The 25,345-nt window shown below is 41.2% G+C and overlaps 1 protein-coding gene across 4 annotated transcripts in view; it reads left to right on the top strand.

Annotated features, from left to right (window-relative positions):
* Positions 1-10,505: 10,505 nt before the first annotated feature.
* Tex10 (testis expressed 10) overlaps positions 10,506-25,345 on the top strand; it is a 40,145-nt gene continuing 25,305 nt past the window's right edge. The window contains exons 1-5 of one of the 4 annotated variants that reach the window (XM_090330331.1): positions 10,506-10,681; positions 13,936-14,124; positions 16,206-16,918; positions 17,281-17,524; positions 24,852-24,964. In XM_090330331.1, coding sequence (XP_090186457.1) covers positions 13,945-14,124; positions 16,206-16,918; positions 17,281-17,524; positions 24,852-24,964 — 1,250 coding nt within the window. In that variant the 5' untranslated portion in view covers positions 10,506-10,681; positions 13,936-13,944. Of the gene's footprint in view, positions 10,682-10,754; positions 10,800-10,937; positions 11,010-11,994; positions 12,050-13,935; positions 14,125-16,205; positions 16,919-17,280; positions 17,525-24,851; positions 24,965-25,345 lie in introns of those variants that run through there. The other 3 variants (XM_090330332.1, XM_090330328.1, XM_090330329.1) reach the window with 3 other exon arrangements.

Genomic DNA, 25,345 nt, shown 5'->3' with positions numbered 1-25,345 from the left:
TGTATGGCTGAAGAAGGTCATTAGGTCACTCCACTTATCTCAGAGCATGATAGGGAGATGCCATCTTGGCAGAGTGCTTCTTGTTGGAGGAATCATAAGAAATAAAATATGGGCATAAAAGCCTGGCATGGGCCTGTAATCTTAGCTACTCAGGAGGCTGAGATCTGAGGATCCTGGTTCAAAGCCAGCCCGGGCACTAAAGTCCATGAAACTCTTATCTCCAATTAACCACCAGAAAAACAGAAGTGATGCTGTGGCTCTAGAGGTAGGGTGGTAGCCTTGATCTCAGGGACAGTGCCCAGGCCCAGAGTTCAAGTCCCACGACTAGCAAAAAAAAAAAAATCTGGGCATAAGGCAAACATAAGTGGTGCTTGAGGAGAGAGAAGAATATCAGCCAGGGCCCCCACAGAGGACTTTCAACGGTGGGAAACTACAGACTGATGCCAAATGCAGTGGCTTGCAGTGCCTGGCAGGGTCTTGTGACAGGGGCTTAAGAAACACAGGTGTGACAGAAATACTTATAGTGGCCTCTGGGCCTCACCAGGTGTGTGTGGTAGTTGTCTGTGGCTCTACACTCCTCAGCCAGGAGAGAATCTGGCCACCTGATATTTTTACAGTCCTTACTGTCCGTGGTCTGCTTTCTGGTTTATGTACTGTGGTAATGATTGATCTGAAGATTCCTAGTTGTGTTGATGATCTTGCCTGTGATGACTGACAATGATGTTGTCTCCTGTCCACACAGATGATAGCTCCAATGCAACCTTTATTCAAATTTCCATGATAAACAACACTACCCAAACCCAGTCCCTATTGAAGACTGAGAAAATGCAGTCAGGTGCCGGTGGTTCAAGCCTGCGAAACATAGCTACTCAGTAGGCTGTGATCTAAGGATCACAGTTTGAAGCTAGGCTGGGCAGGCAAGTCCATTGGACTCTTATTTCCAGTTAACTACCAGAAAATAGGAAGTGGTGCTGTCAAAATGATGAGTGCTAGCATTTTTTTTTTTTCCATCTTGGTGCTTGAAACTCAGGGCCTGAGCACTGTCCTTGGGCTTTCCTCAAGGCTAGCGCTCTGCATTTGAATCACAGCACCACTTCCAGCTTTTCTATGTATGTGGTACCTAGAAATCGAACTCTGGTCTTCGTGCATGCTAGGCAAGCACTCTACCACTAGGCCAAACTCTCGGTCCAATAGTGCTAGCTTTGAGCACAAAACCTTGGGGACAGTGTCCAGGACCTAAGTTTAAGCCCCATATCTGAGAAAGAAAATTTTTAAAAGATTGACAAAATTCTAGTGCACAGAAGTGGGAGTGTAGCTCAAGAGGTGGGGGAAATTGCAGAAAAGACCTCAAGAGTGGTTGATAATGAAGGTTGGATACAGGATTAGAGTATCAATCAAAGCAAAATACTAACATCACATTGGATAATTAATAAAACTTGAGTGATACGATGTCCTACAAATGGTTACCATGAAAAAAAGTTGATGTAGAGTATTGATCTTTCTAAGAGAAATGGACAAGGGATCTTTTGTTGTTGTTATTGAAGTCAAAGGCAAAGCTGTGTGCCTAGTTGGTGACTATACATTACTAATAATGGTCACAGCCAATCTGGATCATCATTACAGCTCAAAACCTGCTAAACTTGGTGGATCGAGAGGCCAAATACATCTGGATAAAATCAGTGCTCTAGGGCCCGGGAGTTTGGCCTAGTGGTAGAGTGCTTGCCTAGCATGCACGAAGACCCGGGTTCGATTCCTTGGTACCACATACTTACAAAAAGCTGGCGGTGCTGAGGCTCAAGTGGTAGAGCTCTAGCCTTGAGAAAAATCCAAGGACAGTGCTCAGGCCCTGAGCTTAAGCCCAGGACTGGCAAAAAAAAAAAAAAAAAAAAAAAAAAAATCAGTGCTCTATAGCCAACTTTGAAATCATGACAAGCTGCTTTCACTACACCTTGGGACATAGAAAACATTAATCAGAGGAGCTGTATAGTGAGTAGAATTGAAAAGAAGTTGAGGACTCATGTAGAGTGTGTGAAAGAAGGCAGGGTACCCAATTGGAGATTTTAGCAACAGATGACATAACATAGTTTCATACTGGGGCCAGGAGTTTGGCCTAGTGGTAGAGTGCTTGCCTAGCATGCACAAACGCCAGAATTCTAGCCCAAGAACAGTGCTCAGGCCCTGAGTTCAAGCCCCAGGACTGGCAAAAAAAATTGTTTCATACTATTAACTTGTCTCAGAGAATAGTTTTAGATCAGATTAGTTACTCTGCATGATATTGGGAAACCACTGAAGAAATTTCCAGGAAATTTCCAGCTTTTTTCTCTTTTGTTCATGGGTAGATGCAGAGTTTCCAAAAGGCACACAAAAGGCACAAGGACTTATTTGAGACACTTGTTTTTTTTTTTTTATCAATTAAAAAAAAATTGAGCTAACATTTGAAACATTGAATGGCCGTGTTGGCTTGCACAAGGGTTAATTGCACTTGTTAAGAAAGAGATGAATTGTCTCAGTCTTGGTCCAAGTAATTGAATTGTCTACCAGTGCATCAGACACCAAGAAAGTCTGTCCAGAGGCATTTCAGGTTAGCAATGTAACATCAACAGCATTGTCATGCATAAAGAATAGAGTCTGACACCCACCATTTTAAGGAGTTAATAGTCTTGTCTGGGAGTTTAGTGATTTTGTATATCACTCAGAAGCGAGGTGGCTGAGAAGAGAAAAGTGTTCATGAGGTTTCATCAAGCAGATATTGAAGATAAAGGGAAAAGCTGTGAGTGAACTCAGTGACAGCAGGTGGCTGTGTGGTCTCGAATTCACGTAACTCTTGGAGCTGAACATTAAGCTGCAGTGCCCCAACCAGCTTCTCAACTCCCTACTTTCAAAGATAAAATAATCTGAAACTAAACTGAGGCCCTGGGATGTACAACTCTAGAAAGATCAAAACCTTCTACAAAACTTGAATATATTGGTGGACGTGCAAAACGAATGGAAACCTTTGAAGCAAGATTCCATGACATGAAAAGTAAACACATAGAAGTGAACACTTTTGCAAGACTGTTCATTGTGAAACCAGTTGATGTGCCTAAAAAGCATTCGACTACAAAGCAATTATGGGCTGAAATGGTAGGCACAACAACTCTCACTGCTTGAGTTCTATTAATATTCCACAAGCAATGATGGCTTTGCCACTTGAAGGAGGCATGCATTGACATGCACATCTGTGCCCACAACAACTTACTGCTGCTGTAAGCCTCTCAGATATGACTGAGCTCCAGATGGACGGACACAAACCTGCCAAAAAAACATCAGCAAGACCAGCTAGCATCCATCACACACCTCAACAAAGAAAAGCAGTTCTAGCCAGCACATTAGGAATAAGGTAATTAAATGGAGGCTAAATGTTTCTCTTTCCATGTGCCAGTCCGGGGGCTTGAATTCAGAGCTGGGGCAGTATCCCTGAATTTTTGTGCTCAGGGCTAAGCTGAGACCTACCACTTAGAGCCATGGCAGATTTCTAGCATTTTGGAAGTTAATCAGAGAGGAGTTTCACAAACTTCTTTGCTAGGTCTGGCTTTGAACTATGATCCTTAGAGCTCAGTCTCATGAGTAGCTAGATTTACAGGCATCAGTCATTAGTGCCTGGCTAGAAGACTAATTTTCTTTTTTTTTGGGGGGGTGGGGTGGGGCGGGGATCCATTGTGGGGCTTGAACTCAGGGCCTGGTGCTGTCCCTGAGCTCTTTTGCTCAAGGCTGATGCTCTACCACTTTGAGCCATAGTGCCTCTTCTGGTTTTTTGAGTGGTTAATTTGGGCCTGGGCTAGCTTTGAACTATTATCCACAGATATCAGACCCCTGAGTAGCTAGGATTATAAGCGTGAACCATCAGTACTTGGCTTAGAAGGCTAATCTTTAAGCTGAAAAATGTATATGCCCTTGAATGATATTATAAGTAACAATGGCTTTTGACAGAAGAAATATTCCTCACCTATGGACTAGAAGGAATTATTTATTGGCTGTTTTTATTGTTTTAACCTTTGGAACTAAGTCCCACTGTTGATTTATTGAGTTAAAAAATTGTAACAGCCATGTGAACAATAGTGATGGAAAGTATTTTAAAAGTACCTACTTTAATATCTAGAATTGGTAAACATACCACATATAATTGCTTTGTGCAGATAAAATGTGTTTCATTTAAATTTTTTTTTTTTTTTGCCAGTCCTGGGCTTGAGCTCAGGGCCTGAGCACTATCCTTGGACTTTCTCAAGGCTAGAGCTCTACCACTTGAGCCTCAACACCATTTCTGGCTTTTTTTTTTTATGTATGTGGTACTGAGGAATCGAACCCGGGTCTTCGTGCATGCTAGGCAAGCACTCTACCACTAGGCCAAACTCCCGGCCCTTAAATATTTTTTTTTTGTAGGTTACGGGGCCTATGCACTATCCCTGAGCTTTTCAGCTCAAGGCTAGCGCTCTACCACTTGAGCTACTTCCAAGTCTGCTTATTTTATAAACATGTTTCTGCAGTGAGGAAGGAGCTTGCAATAAAGGTGACAATGTAGAAATATTGCAACATGGAAAGGCTTATAGGGTTTCTAAGTGAAAAAGTAAAATATGCAATTCCCGAGAGAGACCCTAAAGAACCCAGACTGCTTCTGTCTTACACATATGTTAATGTGGCTCTAAACAGTCTGAGGGGCAGATACTAGAAAATCATTGTCATGAATCCTTTACACTGAACCATGGTTTTACCAAACTAGATTTTAAATTCTACTATGATAAATATTTAATTGTAACAAAAAAAGAGCCACATTTCCATTAGCATGCCCTAGATAACATCTAATTTGCACATAAATTTTATGGAAAGGCAATATTGCTCCTCATTAACACACTTTCTAAAAAAAATATTGTGATGAAATAATTAAATAATCTTAAAATAAGTTAATAGAACAACGGACATAAAAGTAACTGTGTAAAATGATGAATTTATTAATTTTCTCCTGTTATTTCTTTTCCTTTGCATATGGGACTAAACATTAAAATATACAGTTTAGCAGGTCACTAGTGGCTCATGCCTATAATCCTAGCTACTCAGGATGCTGAGATCTGAGGATAGCTGTTGAAAGCCAGCTCAGGCAGGAAAATCTGCAAGGCTCTTTATGTTTTTGTTAGTCCTGGGGCTTGAACTCAGGTCCTGGACACTATCCCCGAGCTTTTTTGCTCAAGGCCAGTGGTCTATCTCTTTGAGCCACAGCACCACTTCTGGTTTTCTGGTACTCAGAGCTAGCTTTGAACCATGATTCTCAGCTCTCAGCCCCCTGAGTAGCTAGGATTACAGGAATGAGCTACCAGTGCATAGACTCTTATCTCCAGTTAACTACCAAAAAGTCAGAAGTGGAGACTCAAGTGGTAGAATGCTATCTTTGAAGAAAAAAGCTCAGGTACAGTAGCTAGACTGAGTTCAAGTACACACACTCTCTCTCTTCTTCTCTGCCTCTCACACACACACATGCAAACAATACTAATAAAGGATAAAAGAGCTCAAATTCTATTTAATGATTTAATGAGCACAGAGAAAGGTATAAAAAGTTCCTTTTGGGGTGGGGGGAGGGGAAAAAAAGAAAAAAAAGTTCCTTTTAGGGGATGGTAAGAATAAAGGGCATTTATTACATTTATCATTTGTTGTGCTGGCACTAGGGCTTAAACTTATCCATCTTTCCATTTTCCCACTACTGTTGCTGCTCTCTCTCTCTCTATATATATATATATTTTTTTAATTTGAAGGAACATAGATTCTGCATAATCAGATATATAGAGAGCTTTATCAAATGAGCCATGAACGTGTGCGATGAAGGGAAATGGGGCATTTAACTTCAGCTAATTTGTTGACATTATCTATTTTTATGTTTATTCTCATTTTGCTCTTGCTTGGTGCTGTAAGGGAAACGTTTTTCCTAAATGCTATCTAGTCCTTTTCTCTGTGGAATGACTGTTTTCGCTGGCCTTTGAGATTTTTCTGTGCACTCTTAAAGGAAACCACCTTTAGTCTGAGTTGTTTGAATAACTTCTTGCCATTAATCACCAAGAGATCCTTTAATAAACAGTAATTTGGGGGCCGGGAGTTTGGCCTAGTGGTTAAAGTGCTTGCCTAGCATGCACGAAGACCCGGGTTTGATTCCTCGGTACCACATACATAGAAAAAAAAAAAAAAAGTCAGAAAATGGTGCTGAGGCTCCAGTGGTAGAGCTCTAGCCTTGAGAAAGTCCAAGGACAGTGCTCAGGCCCTGAGCTCAAGCCCAGGACTGGCAAAAAAAAAAAAAAAAGTGTTTTGATATTGTCTATTTAACATTAAGTTTGCCCACTGTATAATACCACATATTTGGGGGTTTCATGGTATCCTTCATGTGAAGTGCCTCAGCCGCAACTGATGTTCAAATTGGAAGATATCAAACGTCTGTATTATTTTTACAATTCTTACCACAAACATGATGGCTTAAAAGAAGACCCATTCATTTACTTTCTTATAATTCTATAGTTCACAAATCTGAGACTATGTCAAAATATTTTGTTTTTTTTTGTCAGGCATGGGACTTGAACTCTGAGCCTTGGCACTGTCCCTGAGCTCTTCAGCTCAAGGCTACTGCCCGACCCCTTGAGCCGCAGTGCCACTTCTTGTTTTCTAGTGGTCAATTGGAGTTAAGAGTCTCTTAGATTTAGTGCCGGACTGGCTTTGAACCGGTATCCTCAGATCTCAGCCTCCTGAGTAGCTAGGATTACAGGCATGAGCCACAGCACTCAGCTAAAGTACTTTTTTAATTAAAATTTTTTTTGTCAGTCATGGGGTAGAACTGAGGGCCTGGGCATTGTTCCTGAGCTCTTCAGCTCAAGGCTAGTGCTCTACCACTTGAGCCACATCACCATTTCTGGTTTTCTGGCATTTAATTGGAGATAAAAGTCTCATAGACTTTCATGCCAGGGCTAGCTTTGCACTGCAAATCTCAGATCTCAGTCTCCTGAGTAGCTAGAAATACAGATTTGAGCCACGGGTGCCTGGTTTCACTGCTGTTTTAAATAAGATGTTTTGTCTCATTTTCTAACACGTTAATATCTGTGTATGTAGAGACTACCAATCCCTGACAGTTAAGTTTATATCATTGTTTGTTCTGAATTCTCATTTTATTTATAGCAAATTTTCTCTTGGTATTTTTATTCTGATGAAGTATCATCCAATCCCTGTAATTATTAAAAAGAGGTGGAAAAACATTTTCATGTAGACACTTTCCATATCATAAAGTGGAGATAGTGGTAAACTAGCAACCTGTTCATTCTTGGTTTGGCACATACAATTTAAAAAATCAGCCAGGGAGCTGGGAGTTTGGCCTAGTGGTACAGTGCTTGCCTAGCAAGCACGAAGACCCAGGTTCGATTCCTCCGTACCACATACATAGAAAAAAGCCAGAAGTGATGCTGAGACTCAAGTGGTAGAGCTCTAGCCCTGAGAAAGTCCAAGGACAGTGCTCAGGCCCTGAGCCCAAGCCCAGGACTGGCAAAAAAAAAAAAAAAGCCAGAAAAATATTTGTTCACTGATGGTGTTAGTCATTTCTTCAGCACTGTGAAAATCTACTTAAAGGAGGAAAAAGTTATTTTGGCTTACAGTTTCAGATGTTTCAGATCATATGCAGCTTGGTTCCCTACCCTCCCACCTCCAACTCTGTTAAGACAGAGTGAGTGCCATAACAACTAGAGTATAACAAAGTAGAGCTGCTCACTTCCTGGTGGAAAGGAAACAGAAGAGGCTAGGGACACACTTGCAAAACACACATACAACCAATGATTTACTTCTTCCCACTCACCTAGGAGTTCAACCATTGGTAAAAGTGGCTCTATCATAAAACAATTGCTGCTCAACAAACTACCAGCTGAGGACTAAGTGTATTTAGCACAAAATCCTTTGGCAGGAGGGTGAGGGAATAAATGATATTCAAATCACAGATCAGAAACTTACAGATCAGATTTCTTTTTTCTCTTTTCTTTTGTGCTGGAGCTGGCCTTGAACCACAAACCTCAGATCTTAGCCTCCTGAGTAGCTAGGGTTACAGGTGTGAGCCACCTCGCCCAGCTACAGATTAGATTTCCTATAAATGTTTTGTGATTTGTTTGAAAATGAGACTTGCATTCCTTTATGATGCTGCTAAAGATTTCTTTTTTCTTTTTTGCCGGGCCTGAGCACTGTCCTTGGGTTTTTCTCAAGGCTAGAGCTCCACCACTTGAGCCACAGCACCACTTCTGGCTTTTTTGTATGTATGCGGTACTGTGGAATCAAACCTGGGTCTTCATGCATGCTAGACAAGCACTCTACCACTTAGGCCAGACTCCTGGCCCTGCAGGTTTCTTTTAGCCAGGTCATGAGTGCTGCTGTCAGCCAAGTTGTCACCAAGCTTGCTTACCTGGCTGTCTTTTATGGGCAACCATAAAAGCTACTGTGGTTGAGTGATACTGTATATAAAGGAGTGCGTAGATATTTATTCAAGGGTCTACTATATGCCAATGACTGCTTTAAGTATGTTTAATATGCATAGAATAGAACAGATGAAGGTTCCACATGGAGCTTGCATGCTAGTAGTGAATAGAATAATTAGTAAGCAAATCATGTAGTATGTTAGAACATTAGACATTCTAAGGAAAATCATAATAAAAAGCAGAGAAATTGCTACTCCCAGGGAAAGGGTAAGGTAGGTTATGATTTTAACTGTGGTAGTCAGAATAAATATGCCTGGGCAGATATTTGAGTCTACTCAAGGAAAGGTTGGTAAGTCTCTGGATTTATAGGGAAGGGAGAAAAGCATAACTCAGACAAATGGAAAAAGCTAAAGCAAATGACTAATGGCATGTAGGTGCTTTTTTCATGTATAAATTAGATAAATGAGCATGGCTGAAGCATAGTATGAAGAAGGCAGTCGGAGTCTCAAGGTTGTGTGTAGGATATGGCAGACTTTGAGACTGTCAGAAGGACTCTGCCATTTTTTTCCCCTCTGGATGAAATGGGAAACCAATAGTTTTACACAGAAGAGACCCATTCTGATATAACACATACAACTTCTCTAATGATACATTGAAGGGAAAAGAGACTCAATGATGAGAGCAGGACTTGTTCTGAGATTTTCTGCAGTGCTGTGATGAGGAGGTACCTGGGGAGGTATGAAAGTGGTAGAAGTCAGGATGCAGTTGAAGGTAGTCAACAGTATTTCCTGATGGATTAGATGTAAGGTGTGAAAGAAACTGAGATCATGGCTTGAGTTAACTAACAAGATGGACTTGCTCTTGGAGATAAAGAAGTTGTAGGAAGAGATTTTCAGGGGGATATTTAGGAATTGGATTTTGAACCATGTGAGTCTTGACATGTGTTTATTTATTTTGGCCAGTCCTGGGGCTTGAACACAGGGCCAGAGCATTGTCCCTGAGCTTCTTTTTGCTCAAAACTAGCATTGTACCACTTGAGCCACAGTGTTACTTCCATCCCTTTCTATTTCTGTGGTGCTGAGGAATCGAACCCAGGGCTTTGTGCATGCTAAGGCAAGCACTCTACCACTAAGCTACATTCCCAGCCCCTTGACATGTATTTTTAGTATCTGAAGGACATGTTAACTAAGCTGATACGATCCTGAAGCTCAGAGTATATGTCTGACTGACAAACCTTTCCCTTCCAGTTTTGAATACCATATAATGCCAATGACTTTCAAATATTTGCCTTATGGTAGATCCAAGACTTAGGCACAGTCTTAATTTCAGTGCTTCATCTCCCAGATTTCTGACATTTTTGTTTTATTCCTAACATATTGAGTGTGGCTAACAAGATGTTACTAAGTCTTATATCTAGAGACAAATTCAAACCAAGGTTAACATTCCATACTCGTGAAATTTTTTCTTCTAGGCTACATGTCAATCTTGGGCAAGACTATCCCTGAAAGGTTCTTTCTTCTCTTCTTTCTAAACTTTTAATTTTCTTCCTTAACTTCTCTCTGTGCCCATATATTCTCAGTAGAAATTCTAGGCTAAAAGATACAGTAGTAGGAGAAACACTAAAACGTTCAGGCCGCAGCTCTTGTGTATTTTGCCTTTCTTTTAATATGTATCAGTTCTTCTTTATTCCAGGTTAAGTTCTCCTAAAACTCTATCCTCCTGGTCCCTAACCTTTTCCTTTACTCCATTCATTTTGTACTCTCCTCTGGATGCATCTCCGGGTCTGAAAAGCCGTGATCCACCGGAGGAAGAAGAATCCTGACAACTACCTGGGAGAGGACCTCTGGGACACAGGTCAGGTAGGATGGATGAGATCTCAGGTCTCCGCTTTGTCCCTAAGACCCCAGGTAAGCTCCGCCCAGCCCTTCCCCAGCAGCTATAGGCGTGGCCCCACCCCAAGAGGGGCGTGGCCTGAACTCCAGTTTCCCTCCTCCCGGCTGCGCGCGCGGCTACGGGCCGCGGTCACGTGAGTGCGGCGCGGCAGAGGAGGGGCCCTGACTTCCGGACGGCGGAAGGAGACGCGGCCGCGTGAGGACGAAGTGGTTTGAAAACACGCTCGGGGAGCGAAAGGCTCCGTCCGGTGTGCGCACGCCGTCGCCTCGTGGCCTTCTGCTCGCCCGCTCTTCCGTCCCGCCTCCGCCTGCCGGTTCCGGCCCGGTGCTCAGGTGAGCGGCCGCCCTCCCCCTCCCACGTTGGGTTGGGGCCTTCGGATGCGCGGGTCGTTGCCCCTCTGCGGGCGCGCGCGGCGCAGGCGGCGGGGCGGGCCGTGGCGGCGGAGCTGTGGTGGGCCCGGGACGGTGGGGCCACCCCGGGGTCCCCTCGGTGGCGCCTCCGCGCGTCGGGTCTGTGCGGGGCGCCCCGCCCCCGGCTCTCCGGAGGCGTCTGCCGTGGCGGGGCGGGTCTGCGCGGTTTCGGGTCTCGGAGGGGGCCTCCTAGCCCCCGATGGCGGCTCTAACTGACGTCCGCCAGCGGGGGGAAATGGCAGTTTCCGAAGTAAACACCTCCCCTCGCCCCCCCACCTCCCCACGTCGGAGGTTTTCCCTTCGGGGATGCGGGAAGGCAGGCCCCTACCCACTGCTCCCCTCGTCTTCCCGGCCGAGCGGGCTCCGCCGTGCCGTCCCTGGCTGGTGGCTGCATTCGTTCTCCCCTTCCTCCGAAGTCACTTGCGTTCTCGGAATTTGGCTGCATGTGGTCTTTGATGGGGTTCGGGGGAGCCCTCGAGTGAGAGGGATTGGAGAGATTGCCATCGAAGCTGATGGCACTGTGCTGGGCCCACTCTCCTTGGCTTTTCTCTTTTGGGGGTGGAGGCTGGGAGAAGTTGGAAATGAGGACAGGGGATCCTGTGATTGTCAGTCCACTGGCTGTTGGGGCGATTCCTGCCTAAGGTAGACGGGAAATTGGTTTTCAAAACCGTTGGGACTCTACAGCAGAGGAGCAGTGATGATATGATTTTTGGTCCCCCCTCCCCCATTCAAAATCAACTGAACAAGAGACAGGCCCATTTTCCATTTCTCAAGTAGGGTGAACACGAGATTATGGATAAGGCCTAAATTTGTCAGTCTGATACAAAATGATGGATAATTTGGCAATTGAAGTAGACAGTTGGAAAGAGCCCATAGAGTACCTAAGGGTTGAGAGATGTGTGAGTGACAGGGCTAAATTTTTTCAGTGTTCTATGCAGTTAACTTTCACCCTGTAACATAGCAGGGAAAAAAAAATAATAAAAGCTTATAAAGTGACTTCTTAACTAATGGAAGCCATTTTTATGTTAAAAGAAGTCAGAGGAATATCAAGACCTTCTTTTAAGCACTCACCTCCCCATTAGGGTAGCCAGAAATAAAAACGTGGGATCAGGATAAGTGGAATAAATCAAACCATTTTGCCTCTGTCTTCCAGTCCTGTTAGTTCTGGTCTGAGTAACAAAGATGATTTTGAAGAGCTTAGCCTCCTCACCTGCCTAATGAAAACTATGTAGACCTTTTGGAGCCACATTAGTTAACATGAGCTTAGGATCACCTTCACATGGCTTTAAGGTCTGATTACTAATAAGCACACATTTCTTATGTTCCTCTTTGTATGTTTAGATTCTGACAACACATGCACATTTGTGTTTTTGTTTTGCTTTGTTTTTTGCCAGTCCTGGGTTTGAGCTCAGGGCCTGAGCACTGTCCTTGGACTTTCTCAAAGCTATAGCTCTACCACATGAGTCTTCAGCACCACTTCTGGCTTTTTTCTGTGTATGTGGTACAGAGAAATTGAACTTGGGTCTTCAAGCATGCTAGGCAAACACTACCATTAGGCCAAACTCCCAACCCCACATTTGTGTTTTGCCATATATATTTCATAACTTTTTAGGTACAGTTTTGATAGCTATATTTATAACTCATGAGTCTCTTGTCTGGGCTGACTTTGAACCAACATCCTCAGATCTCAGCCTCCTGAGTAGTTAGGATTATAGTTGTGAGCCAGAGGTGCCCAGCTATTTTTTTTTCTCTTAAAATTATTTTTGGGGGGATGAGGGAGGGAAAGTAGGCTAAAAACATGAGAAGGGGTATTGTATTAGTGTTCAAGAAGTAATGTACATTACCCAACCCAACAATAAGGTACAATAAAAATGTTTTTTGAAATCTTGCAATATTGAACATTTTCCTTTTTCTTATATATGTATATATATATATACACATATATAACTCTGTTAAATTCCTCTCAACCCCTAGACACACACACACACATACACACATACACATGTATACTTATGTGTGTGTATAACCAGGTGAATTGTTAGTTGCTCTTCAGCTTAAGGTTAGCATTCTACCACTTGCGCCACAGCACCACTGGTGGTTAATTGGAGTCTCATGGACTTTCATGCCTGGACTGGCTTTGAACCTCCATTCTCTGATCTTATCCTCCTGAGCAGGAGCTATCAGTGTCCTGCTGAAATGTTAGTATTTTGTATGGAACTATTAGGATTTGAATTCTTGGCTTTGCACTTGACAGTCAGGCGTTTTACCACTTGAGCAATGTCACCAGCATGTCTTTGCATTAGTATTTTTTTTTTGTGGGTCATGGTGCTTGAACTTGGCTTGGGCACTGTCCCTGAGCTCTTCAGCTCAAGGCTACCACTCTACCCTCGAGCCAAGCCCCATTTCCCATTTTCTTGAGGTTAATTGGAGATAAAAGAGTCTCAGGTCCTTTTGTGCCCAGGCTGGCTTTGAATCTTGATCCTCAGATCTAAGCCTTCTGAGTAGCTAGGATAACAGGCCTGGACCACCGTGCTGGTTGCTGTAGTATCTTCTGAGTAGTATCTTGCTTCTTAGCTGGCCTGGACTGCAGTCCAACATTTACATTTAAGTGCCATTTATATTTAACCTTCCTACCTAATATGACAGGTGTATACTACCACTCTCAGCTTTTATCTGTTGAGATAGGATCTCCTGAGCATTTTAGCTAGGCTGGCTTGACTCAAGGGTAGGGTAGAGGCATAGCCTAGAACTGAAAAGCTCAGGGACAACGCCCTGGCGCAGGGGTAGGGTGGTAGGTAGCCTTGAGCTGAAGAGCTCAGGGACAGCACCCAGGCTCAGTTCAAGCTCCATGACCCACCCACACACATACGGGGTTTATTTATAGCAAGTCTATGCTGCTTTTTCCTGTGTACAAAGAAGGGAATCATTTCATAAGGTGTCCATTTAGTACCCTTACTTAGAAAATGTGACATAACTTAAAAAACCTTAAAAAGCCAGTGACAAGATGTCTGCTGCACTTCATTTTTTTTTTAAAGCAATATTTTGATCCTTTTGCATAATCATGGCCATGATACTGGTTATGTTTGAAGTGTTAGAATATTAGGAATGTTGGCAAATGTTTTTATTCTTCTGTCATAGTCTGTTTATTCTTTTAAAATTTATTCCTTTTAATGCAGCACTCAATCATGACAAAAAAACGAAAACGCCAAGATGATTTTCAAAAAGTGAAGCTTAAAGTTGGTAAAAAGAAGCCCAAATTAGAAAATGCTACTACTACAAACTTTAGAACAAAGACCATACATCTGCCTGAACAACTTAAAGAAGATAGAATACTTCCAACGAACAATAGGAAACTTAACATAAAGGTAAATTGTGAATCTTTTTTTTTGTTGGTCATGGGACTTGAACTCTCTGCCTGGGCACTGTCCCTGAGCTCTTCAGCTCCAGGCTACCTCTTGAGCCACAGCCCTGCTTTCCCCCTTTCTAGTGATTAATTGGAAGAGTCTTGCGGTCTCTTTAGTGCCCAGGATGGCTTTGAACCTCAATCATCAGATCTCCTGAGTAGTTTGGATTACAGGCTTTTTTTTTTTTTGTGTGTGTTCTGTAGTGGGGCTTGTACTCAGGGTCTGGACACTGTCCTTTAGCCTTTTACTCAATGCTGGTACTCTGCTACTTAAGTGTTGGCTCTGCTTCCTTATTTTTAATGGCGAATTTTTGATTAATCTCACATATTTTTCTACCTGATCTGACTTTAAACTGTGATTCTCAGATGTAAGCCTCCTAAGTAGGTAGGATTACAAGTGTGAACCTCTAGTGTCTGGCTGTATTCATTTTTGAACCTGTATAGGAGTTTATTATTGGTTCATAGCATAGAATGAGTAACCCTTCTTTAAAATGCTTAGGATCAGAAGGGTTTTTGACTTTAGATTTGAGGTATTTACATATGCATTATATGCTATCTTGACTGAAATCTAAACACCCAAGTTTATGTGTCGTATATACTTAACATATATAGTTTGATTTTTTTTTTTTTTTTTTTTGGTCAGTCATGGGATGTGTACTCTTGGCCTGGGCACTGTCCCTGAGCTCTTCAGCTCAAGGCTACTGCCCTACCCCTTGAGTCACAGTGCCACTTCTGGTTTTCTAGAGGTTAATTGGAGATAAGAGACTCATGGACTTTAGTGCCCCTTTAGTGCCTGGGCTGGCTTTGAACCAAGATCCTCAGATCTCAGTCTCCTGAGTAGCTAGGATTATAGACATGAGCCACCAGGCTTGGCTTTGTATATGTCTTAATGATGATATAAATTTTTGAGTCTTGCCTTTTAGCTCTGATAAGTAAATAATAACAAGCTATATGAAATTACATGTTTAAAGTGTTCCATAAAATAGTCTATAAATCAAATTGTCTGTTGGCATCCTCTGAATAAAAATTCATGTTCCTTATGAAAATTTTTTTTTTTTTTGCCAGTTATGGGGCTTGAACTCAGGGTCTGAGCACTGTCCTTGGACATTTCTCGAGGCTAGAGCTCTACCACTTGAGCCATAGCATGACTTCCAGCTTTTTTCTATGTATGTGGTACTGAGGAATCAAACCCGGGTCTTCGCGCCTGCTAAGCAAGCACCCTACCACTAGGCCAAACTCCCGGTCCCCTTATGAAAAATTTTAAAATGAACAGAAAAGGCTTGTTAAATTAGGAGTATATAAATGAACTGATCATAATGTTTGGCACATAATAGATTTATACAAAATTATGGTGTCGATGGTTTCCATTTTAAATCATAGAGCCTGTATGCAATTGAATATATATATATATTTTTTTTTCCCCTCTAATTAGGGGAATATAGCCTAGTGGTAGAGTGCGTGCCTAGCATGCACCAAGCCCTGAGTTTGATTCCTCAGTACCACATACACAGAAAAAGCCAGAAGTGGTGCTGTGACTCATGGTAGAGTGCTACCCTTGAGAAAGCCCAAGGACAGTGCCTATACCCTGGGTTCAAGCCCCAGGACTGACGAGGGGAGAAAAATAATACTTTTTATTATGTTAAAGTGTTTTAAAGATAGGTCTAGGATATAGCTCAGTGGCAAAGTGCTTGCCTATCAAGTACAATGTCTGGGAGCATGGCCTAATGGTAGTGTGCTTGCTTAGCATGCATGAAGCCCTGCGTTTGATTCCTTGGTACCGCATACACAGAAAAAGCTAGAAGTGGTGCTCAAGTGGCACAATGCCTGCCTTGAGCAAAAAGTGTCCAAGGACAGTGCCCAGGCCCTGAGTTTAAGTCCTACTAGGACTCACAAAAAAAATGTATTTTAAAGATAATTAATATTTAAAAAGCGCTTATTTATGTACTTTGTTCAAGGAGTGTCAGTTGACCAGAACAGTACGTTAGTATCTTTATTTGAAAATGATATATATTTATATCTAAAAATCTATATTTTTGTTTATAGGATCTGCTGTCACAGATGCATCACTATAATGCTGGGGTTAAACAAAGTGCTCTTCTTGGACTTAAAGACCTTTTGTCTCAATACCCATTTTTAATTGATACACACCTTTCAAATATATTAAGTGAAGTGACTGCTGTATTTACAGATAAAGATGCTAATGTACGATTAGCAGCAGTTCAACTTCTTCAATTCCTGGCCCCCAAAATACGAGCTGAACAAATTTCTCCATTTTTTCCTTTGGTAAGTGCCCATCTCTCTAGTGCCATGACTCACATTACTGAAGGAATTCAGGAGGACTCTTTAAAAGTTTTGGACATTCTACTGGAACAGTACCCAGCTCTAATTACTGGACGTAGCAGCATATTGCTTAAGAATTTTGTAGAACTTATTTCTCATCAGCAGCTATCAAAAGGACTGGTAAATAGAGACAGATCTCAGTCCTGGATACTCTCTGTAAATCCTAATCGGAGACTCACTTCTCAGCAGTGGAGGCTGAAAGTCTTAGTGAGACTTGGTAAATTCCTTCAGGCCTTGGCAGATGGATCCAGTAGGTTGAGAGAAAGTGAAGGACTTCAGGAACAAAAAGAAAATCCCCATGCCACTAGCAACTCCATTATTATCAACTGGAAGGAACTTGCCAGCGACCAGCAACACATCCAGGTTTATGAAAATGGGGGTTCACAGCCAAATGTCAGTTCACAGTTCAGGCTACGGTAAGAAGGATTTCAGTTATGTCCACACTCAGTTTTCCTGTATTCAATTCTAACTGCTGGCCATTGATGGCTAATGGTGGGAAGATATGCATTGTCTTTCATAATTTTCCTAGAATTACTCATTTGATTTCATGTGTTTATGGGAGGAGTCATTTGAAAGTATTTATTGATGCATTGTTGCGCAGCTTAATGACCAAACAATCTGTTGACTTTGTCATTTTGAAATTACATTTTTCTTACTATCCTTGATCAGTGTGATTACTAGTACAAGTTTTGTTTTATTGCTGTTTTTTAATTTAAGATTTAAATAAAAAGCACATTTTTAAAATTACTAATTTTCTCTTTTCATTTTTCCTTACCAGTTACCTGATTGGAGGACTAGGCACTGTAGATGAAAGTCTGACATCTTCTGAAAGCCTAAAAGGGTTTATTGAAATAATAATTCCATTACTAATTGAATGCTGGATTGAAGCTGTGCCTCCACAGTTGGCCACTTCTGTGGGAAATGGTATAGAGCGAGAACCTCTACAGGTCATGCAACAGGTTCTTAATATTATTTCCCTTCTGTGGAAACTCTCGAAACAACATGATGAAACGCATAAATTGGTAAGCGCTGATAGGTCTTTTATATATTTAACTTTTTTAGTGAAATGCAGACTATTTGCTTGATTCTATATTTCAAATTAGTTATAATTTACTGTAGTGTTATCTGTTGTTTATGGCAAATGATATAGGAGCATAGGATTAAAAAAGTTGCTTATTATGTAGAATCTCCTAGTTTGTATGTTGCTAGGTATAACAGAAAAGGACCTCATTAGTGAATAATAGTGTATGGTATTTATTGCATGTTAGCCGTGCAGCTGAGGAAAAGCAAACTGTGAGATTAAAGTAGTGTTTAATCAGTATGGCAATAACAGTTTAAAAAGGTATCTGGAGGAGCACTACGTTGTGCTATCTAATCTAGAGAAAAGTTGTTTGTTTGTTTGTTTTTTTTTTGCCAGTCCTGGGCTTGAGCTCAAAGCTAGAGCTCTACCACTTGAGCCTCAGCACCACTTCTGGCTTTTTTCTATGTATGTGGTACTGAGGAATCGAACCTGAGTCTTCATGCATGCTAGGCAAGCACTTTAACCACTAGGCCAAACTCCTGGCCCCTGTTTGTTTTTTTTGCCAGTCCTGGGGCTTGAACTCAGGACCTGAGCACTGTCCTTGAGCTTTTTACCAAGGCTAGAGCTCTACTACTTGAGCCACAGCATCACTTCTGGCTTTTTTTTTTCTGTGTATGTGGTACTGAGGAATGGAACCCGGGTCTTCGAGCATGCTAGGCAAGCACTCTTACACTAGGCCAGACTCCTGGCCCCAGAAGAATTCTTTCAAGTAAGATCGTTGGCAGGTATGAGTAGAGTTGTCTGTAAACAAAAAACTGAGAAGATGGATATTTTTTTATTTAGTCTGTTTTAATTAGTCTTTTTTCTAGGTTAAAGTTGTAGATGAGTCAGTATGCTGCAAAAAACTAAGAATAAATTAAATAGTATTAGATAATTTTGAAAAGCATGGAATTGTACTAATGTGTTGGTTTCCACCAGCAGATTCTGGGTCAATAGATGAAGAAGTACCCATGAATAGTCCTTTATTTTATTCACAGATAGCTAAGCCCCCAACTTCTACTTGTTATAAATTCAGATTGAGTGAACACGATCTTTAGGGCCATATAGAAACAAAAGGGCTATTCCAAGAAGTACTTAACAAGAAATCAGGAAGCATTAAGAAAAGTATGCACCAGGACTCCTGCAGAAAGGTCAGACACTCATAATCCTGTGTCTTCACGTTGACAAAGGATAATCACACAACCAGGGTTTTCCATTGGTATTCACACTCTAGGCACACTAGTCAAATTTCCGCAGTCATTCATAGTTCCCACAGTGTTGTAGTGTTCCCACACTAATGTGTGTATGTTTCATAAGACTGTACTCCATTACCTAAACAGGTATTTGGATTTTTCAAAGAGGATGACATTTTGATTACCAACTTGAGCCTATTAAGATTCATTGCATAAATGGGCAAAAAACTAATCATGATTATGATCATAGACTGTAAGATACTGAGAAAGCAATGAATTTATAATGTAGGCTTCTGACAGTATAAAAAAAAATGTACCTTCAGTATGAATAATTCTGCAGACAGTTGCTGACTTAAGGTGGCTTGACTTAAAACTTTTCTACTGTGTAGTGCAACACTTTGCACAGTAATTCTTTTTTCACTTTCAGTATGGTAATGAATAAATTACTTGAAATATTGAGTACTTTATTATAAAGTAGACTTTGGTGAGATAATATTGCAAAATTGTAGGCTACTTTATAAGTGTGCTAAGCACATCTGAGGCAGGCTAGGCTAAGCTTTAGTAGATTAGGTGCATTAAATGTGTTTTTGGTTTAGGGTACTTTCCACCAGCATGAATTAGTCTTCCCAAGTTAGGCAATAGTATTTTCATGTGAAATGCTAAGAAAGAATGAAAGTATCGGGGCCGGGAGTTTGGCCTAATGGTAGAGTGCTTGCCTAGCATGCACAAATACCCGGGTTCGATTCCTTGGTACCACATACATAGAAAAAAGCTGGAAGTGGTGCTGAGGCTCAATTGGTAGAGCTCTAGCCTTGAGAAAGTCCAAGGACAGTGCTCAGGCCCTGAGCCCAAGCCCAAGCCTGGCAAAAAAAAAAAAAAAGAATGAAAGTATCGTATACATCAACTCAATACGAGTCTTTTTTTTTTTTTTGGTTGGTTGATTGGGGCTTGGACTCAGGGCCTACGTGCTGTCCTTTAGCTTTTTTGCTCAAGGCTAGTTAGCTACTACCACTCGAAGGCACAGCACCACTTCTGGTTTTCTGGTGGTTAATTGGAGATAAGAGTTGTCATAAACTTTGTTGCTCAGGCTGGCTCTGAACCTCGATCCTCAGATCTTAACCTCCTGCGTAGCTAGGATTACAGGTGTGAGCCCCCAGTGCCTGCTTCAATACTAGTCTGTGTAGAGAGCTTATAACCAAAGTTCCAAACTTCTTTGGAATTTAGTTACATATGAGAGCTAACAAACTTTTGTTCATATTTTAGTAGTAGTATTTTTATGTAGATAAAGTAGTAGGACCAAAGTACAAAATAATGCAAGTTTGATAATTGTGAATCATATACTATACCACTTGAACTTTGTATTATTATTTAAAGCAGTGTGCTTTAAAACTATTTTGAATTATGATGGCTGTGTCTATTGGCATTTCATTAACATGAGACTAAGTTTAAGACTATAGACTGTTAAAAACAAGAATACTATATTGAATTCTGTATAAACCTGAAGTGGGGGTAATTCAAATAGAAATGTGTGTGTGTGTGTGCGCATGCGCGTGCCCGTGCACGCATGTATATATACATTTATGTACACATAACACACCCATATTTGCATGTTGAGGACTGAACCCAGGTTCTCAGGTCTACTGTTTATAAGCATTAATTGATTGAATTCTCTTATTCAAATCTCAGCAGATTTGCTATCCTAAATAGTAATAACTTGGTTAGAACTATTGTCTAAGACACAAAGTATAAAAAAAAACCCTGGTAGTTGTATAAAATGGCTTGGAAGCTTTTTAATTGATTGTCTTACCATTCCCATTACTCTAACATTCACATTGTTTAGTGCCCGGGCTGGCTTTGAACCATGATCCTCAGGTCTCAGGTGCCTGAGTAGCTAGTAGCCACTGCGCCCAGCTTGACTTCTTTTTCTGTATTCCATTGTTGTAGTGATCCTTTTCTGGTTTGAAAGTAGTTGGGTACAGTTAAGGAATTTACTCAGATTTATTGGGTATCTGTACACTGGATTACTTTAATTACAGCTTAAAATTAAATTCTTGCTTCATTGGCCACTTTTGGGGTGGGTGCTGACAGTTGAACACTAGTCATCTTTTTAAGTGCTCAATAGCTATGTGTTCTTAGTGACTGCTTTTGGATAGCACAGATGATATGTAATGCTTCAGTGAAGAACAGGCCTTTGGTATACTATTATGCCATCCTAGGTTCCGGGGATAAAAAGGTGAGACCATTATTGATAAGGTGCTTTTCTCATGGTGCTTGTTCTCATGAGTTGATAGATGATAAATAATATCAATTCTAAAAATAAAAATGTGGGGCCGGGAGTTTGGCCTAGGGGTAGAGTGCTTGCCTAGCATGCATGAAGGCCCAGGTATAATTTCTTGGTACCACATACATAGAAAAAAGCCGGAAGTGGTGCTGAGGCTCAAATGGTAGAGCTCTAGCCTTGAAAAAGTCCAAGGATAGTGATCAAGCCCTGAGCTCAAGCCCAGGACTGGCCAAAAATAAATAAAAAAATAAAAATGTAATAAGCAAAGCAGAGTATAGAGAGAGCATGGAGGAAACAGGTACAGAGCAAGAACAGAATAATTGGCTTTCAGGAGGCATTCTAGGGAGAAAGCAGCGTGGAGGAGCAAGTCTTGCAAAAAAAAAATCTGTAGCAAGCACATTCTTGGCACAGGAATAGCATGTACCAAGATACTTAGGTGAGAACTAGATTGGTATATCTAAGGCCTGTATGAGACAAACTGCTGGGAAAAATGGTGGAAGATTAAGGAGTGGTATCAGATCATTCTTAGTGGGACTCTGTTCCCTAATAAAGGAAGCTTGATTCTTTTTTTTTTTTTTTTGCCAGTCCTGGGCTTGAGCTCAGGGCCTGAGCATTGTCCTTGGACTTTCTCAAGGCTAGAGCTCTACCACTTGAGCCTCAGCACCACTTCCGGCTTTTTTTTTTTTTTTGTATGTATGTGGTACCGAGGAATCGAACCCAGGTCTTGGTGCATGCTAGGCAAGCACTTTAACCACTAGGCCAAACTCCCGGCCCTTCTTTTTTTTTTTTTTTTTTTTTTGGCCTGGTCCTGGGTTTTGAACTCTGGACCTGAGTGCTGCCCCTAAACACTCCTTTTGCTCAAGGCTAGCACTTTACCACTTGGGCTACGGCACCACTTCCAGCTTTTCTGTGATTAATTGGGGACAATAGTCTCACAGATTTTTTTTTCCTCCATTTGACTTTGAACTACAGTCTTCAGATCTCAGCCTCCTGAGTAGCTAGGATTATAGGCATGAGTCACCAGCATTCAACAGAAGTTTGATTCTAAAATAACTGATGAAAAGTTTTCATCAGAGGATCAACTTTTTTTCAAATTTTTTTTTCAATTTTTTTTTTTCCCCCCAGTCCTGGCCTTGAGCTCAGGGCCTGAGCACTGTCCTTGGACTTTCTCAAGGCTAGAGCTCTACCACTTGAGCTTCAGCACCATTTCCAGCTTTTTTCTATGGCTGTGGTACTGAGGAATCGAACCTGGGTCTTCGTGAATGCTAGGCAAGCATGCTACCACTAGGCCAAACTCCCGGCCCCCCCCCCTTTTTTTTTTTTTTTGCCAGTCCTGGGCTTAAGCTCAGGGCCTGAGCACTGTCCTTGGATTTTTCTCAAGGCTAGAGCTCTACTACTTGAGCTTCAGCACCACTTCTGGCTTTTTCTAAGTATGTAGGGTACCGAGGAATCGAACCCGGGTCTTCGTGCATGCTAAGCAAGCACTCTATCACTAGGCCAAACTCCCGTCCCCTCAATTTTTTTTTTAATTAAAGAATTTATTAACATTGATTTTTACATCATATTTCAAATGACATGTTAAACAAGTGTTCAAAGAAGGGAATCTCTATATACAATCACTGGGACTTAGTTTTTACAACTTAATCCAAATTAGGCTTAGGGTTTATATGTCATAGAAACATATTTATGAAATAGAACATTATGTCTAGAGAATCATAGGTTTTTATGTCTATATAGTTATTTATTTTAATATATCAAACTTACAAAGGAGAACAGTAATGAACTCTTATGTACTCACTATTACCCCGACAACAGTCATCGAACTGGTGACCAGTGCTGCCCTGTATATACCTGCACCCATTTCTTCCACATTTTCTCTATGATTTTGAAGCATGATTCATGTTTTTGTGTGAATTTGACTTGGGGTGAGAAGAGAAACAAGGAAACCTGTTGATGTAGGTAAGCATGATGGTGGCTCAAAGTAGAATAGTAACTAGTGGTTGAGATGGTGAAAAGTAGCAGGATCCTGATAAAGTCAGCCATACCTCTGGTGTGCATAATGAAGGAGAAAGTGAAGCCTGTGTTATGGTTCAAGTCACTTACTGACAGGACGATTTTGGTTTTATGCATGGTAGATTTTAAGGTGTTTATTAAATGCTCAGCGGCTATGTCAAGCATACGTTCACATTTAGAATCTTGAGCTCGAGCAAAAACAGTGTAGAAAATGATAATTGGGTAATCTCAGAAAAACTCAGTATAGGATACTAAGCAGAAATAACTAAGTTCAGCTTTGTATATTGTAGGGAAACCCTGCCAGAAAGGAATGGTTGATTAACCTGGAAATTAGTCTTCTTTCTAGAATTAGACAGTGTTTCATGTAGTTAAGAATTGTAAGCATTTTAAGTAAGTGCTCCATTTCTTTTTTATTTTATTTTTTTTTGGTCAGTTTTTTTTTTTTTTTTCCAGTCCTGGGCTCAAGCTCAGGGCCTGAGCACTGTTCTTGGACTTTCTCAAGGCTAGAGCCCTACCACTTGAGCCTCAGCACCATTTTTGGCTTTTTTCTATGTATGTGGTACCGAGGAATTGAACCCAGGTCTTTTGTGCATGCTGGGCAAGCCCGCTACCACTAGGCCAAACTCCCGGCCCCGTCCATTTCTTTTTTAAAGTGTTAGATACTCTTAATAGACATAATGAAATTGCTGGGGAAAGAGCTATGGTTTAAATATTAACATAAACTAGAAGATTTTCTTTTCTTTTTCTTTTTTTTTTTTTTTTTTGCCAGTCCTGGCCTTGGGCTCAGGGCCTGAGCACTGTCCCTGGATTTTTCTCAAGGCTAGGGCTCTACCACATGAGCCACAGCACCACTTCTGGCTTTTTGTTTCGTATGTGGTACTGAGGAATCGAACCTGGATCTTCGTGCATGCTAGGCAAGCACGCTACCACTAGGCCAAACTCCCAGCCCTAGAAGATTTTCTTATGTACTTTATATTATACTAGTGTTCCATATTCAAAATTTTAATCTTACTCTTTTTTTTCCCCCCTTTTTTTTTTTTTTTTTTTTTTTGCCAGTCGTGGGCTTGAGCTCAGGGCCTGAGCACTGTCCTTGGACTTTCTCAAGGCTAGAGCTCTACCACTTGAGCCTCAGCACCACTTCCGGCTTTTTTTCTATGTATGTGGTACCGAGGAATCGAACCCGGGTCTTCATGCATGCTAGGCAAGCACTTTAACCAGTAGGCCAAACTCCCGGCCCCTTTTTTCCCCCTTTTAATGGCAGATATATGTAAGATAAGCAAAACTAAAACAGAAAAAGCAAGTGCCAGTGCTTGCCTAGCATGCACAAAGACCCGGGTTTGATTGTTCAGTATCTCATACATGGAAAAACTAGAAGTGGTGCTGTGGCTCTGCTGTGACTCAAGTGGTTGAGCCACATGAGCATTCTTTGAGGAATGTCTAAGGACCGTGCTCAGGTTCTGAGTTGAAGCCCTGGGACTGGGGAGGTAGGCAGGGAAGCAAGTGCCAGTGGCTCATGCCTGTAAACCTGTCTACTCAGGATGCTAAGATCTGAGGATCTTGCTTCAATGCCAGCCTGGCCAGGCAAGTCCCAAGTCCCTTAGTCTTATCTCAAACCACGAGAAAATCTCGGAAGTGGTGTTGTGGCTTCCCTGGCCCAGGCCCAGAGTTCAAGTCCCATGCCTATTTTAAAAAAAGAAGAAAAGATATATTGACACATTACTGAGCTTCTGCTCAGAGTTTTATTAATTACTTTGCATTTTTTCCCCATGGATCTTCTAATCTTAATATATTTACTTCAATAGGAGTCATGGCTTCGAAAGAATTACCTAGATGATTTCAAACACCATTTTATGAGTAATTTTCCATATGCCTTAAAAGAACTAACCAAGCATCGAAGGAAAGATACAAGTAAGAGGTACTGTGAATATTTTATATTGTATACAGTTGTAAAGATGTATAGCCTATTAGAAAATAATTGTCTTAATCTGATACTTTCTATACTATCAAGTGTTTTAAAAACTAGATTTTAAGCAAGTTATTTTAAGCCTTAATGAGTAACAATTTTTAAAAATTAAAACAGTTTATAGTATCTTGTGCTTGATGAATATATTATTATACAAATATGAATTTAATAAAAGTTTCTGAGGGTAGCAGTATATTTTCTTAGTGGTATGGTGATACTAGCCCTGTGCCAGAAAAACTGCAGGCTGGAATCACAGTGATAGCTAGAATAAATAGCTAGTTGCCTGTAAAAGAAATTGGTTGATATTGGCAGCAAAGTGAAACAAAACAAGGA

This window comes from Megascapheus bottae, chromosome 3 (genome assembly GCF_031878675.1).
Source record: "Megascapheus bottae isolate mThoBot1 chromosome 3, mThoBot2.hap1, whole genome shotgun sequence".
Lineage (NCBI taxonomy): Eukaryota > Metazoa > Chordata > Mammalia > Rodentia > Geomyidae > Megascapheus > Megascapheus bottae.
Note: the sequence above shows the minus strand (reverse complement) of the source record. Positions and strands in the feature narration are given on the sequence as shown.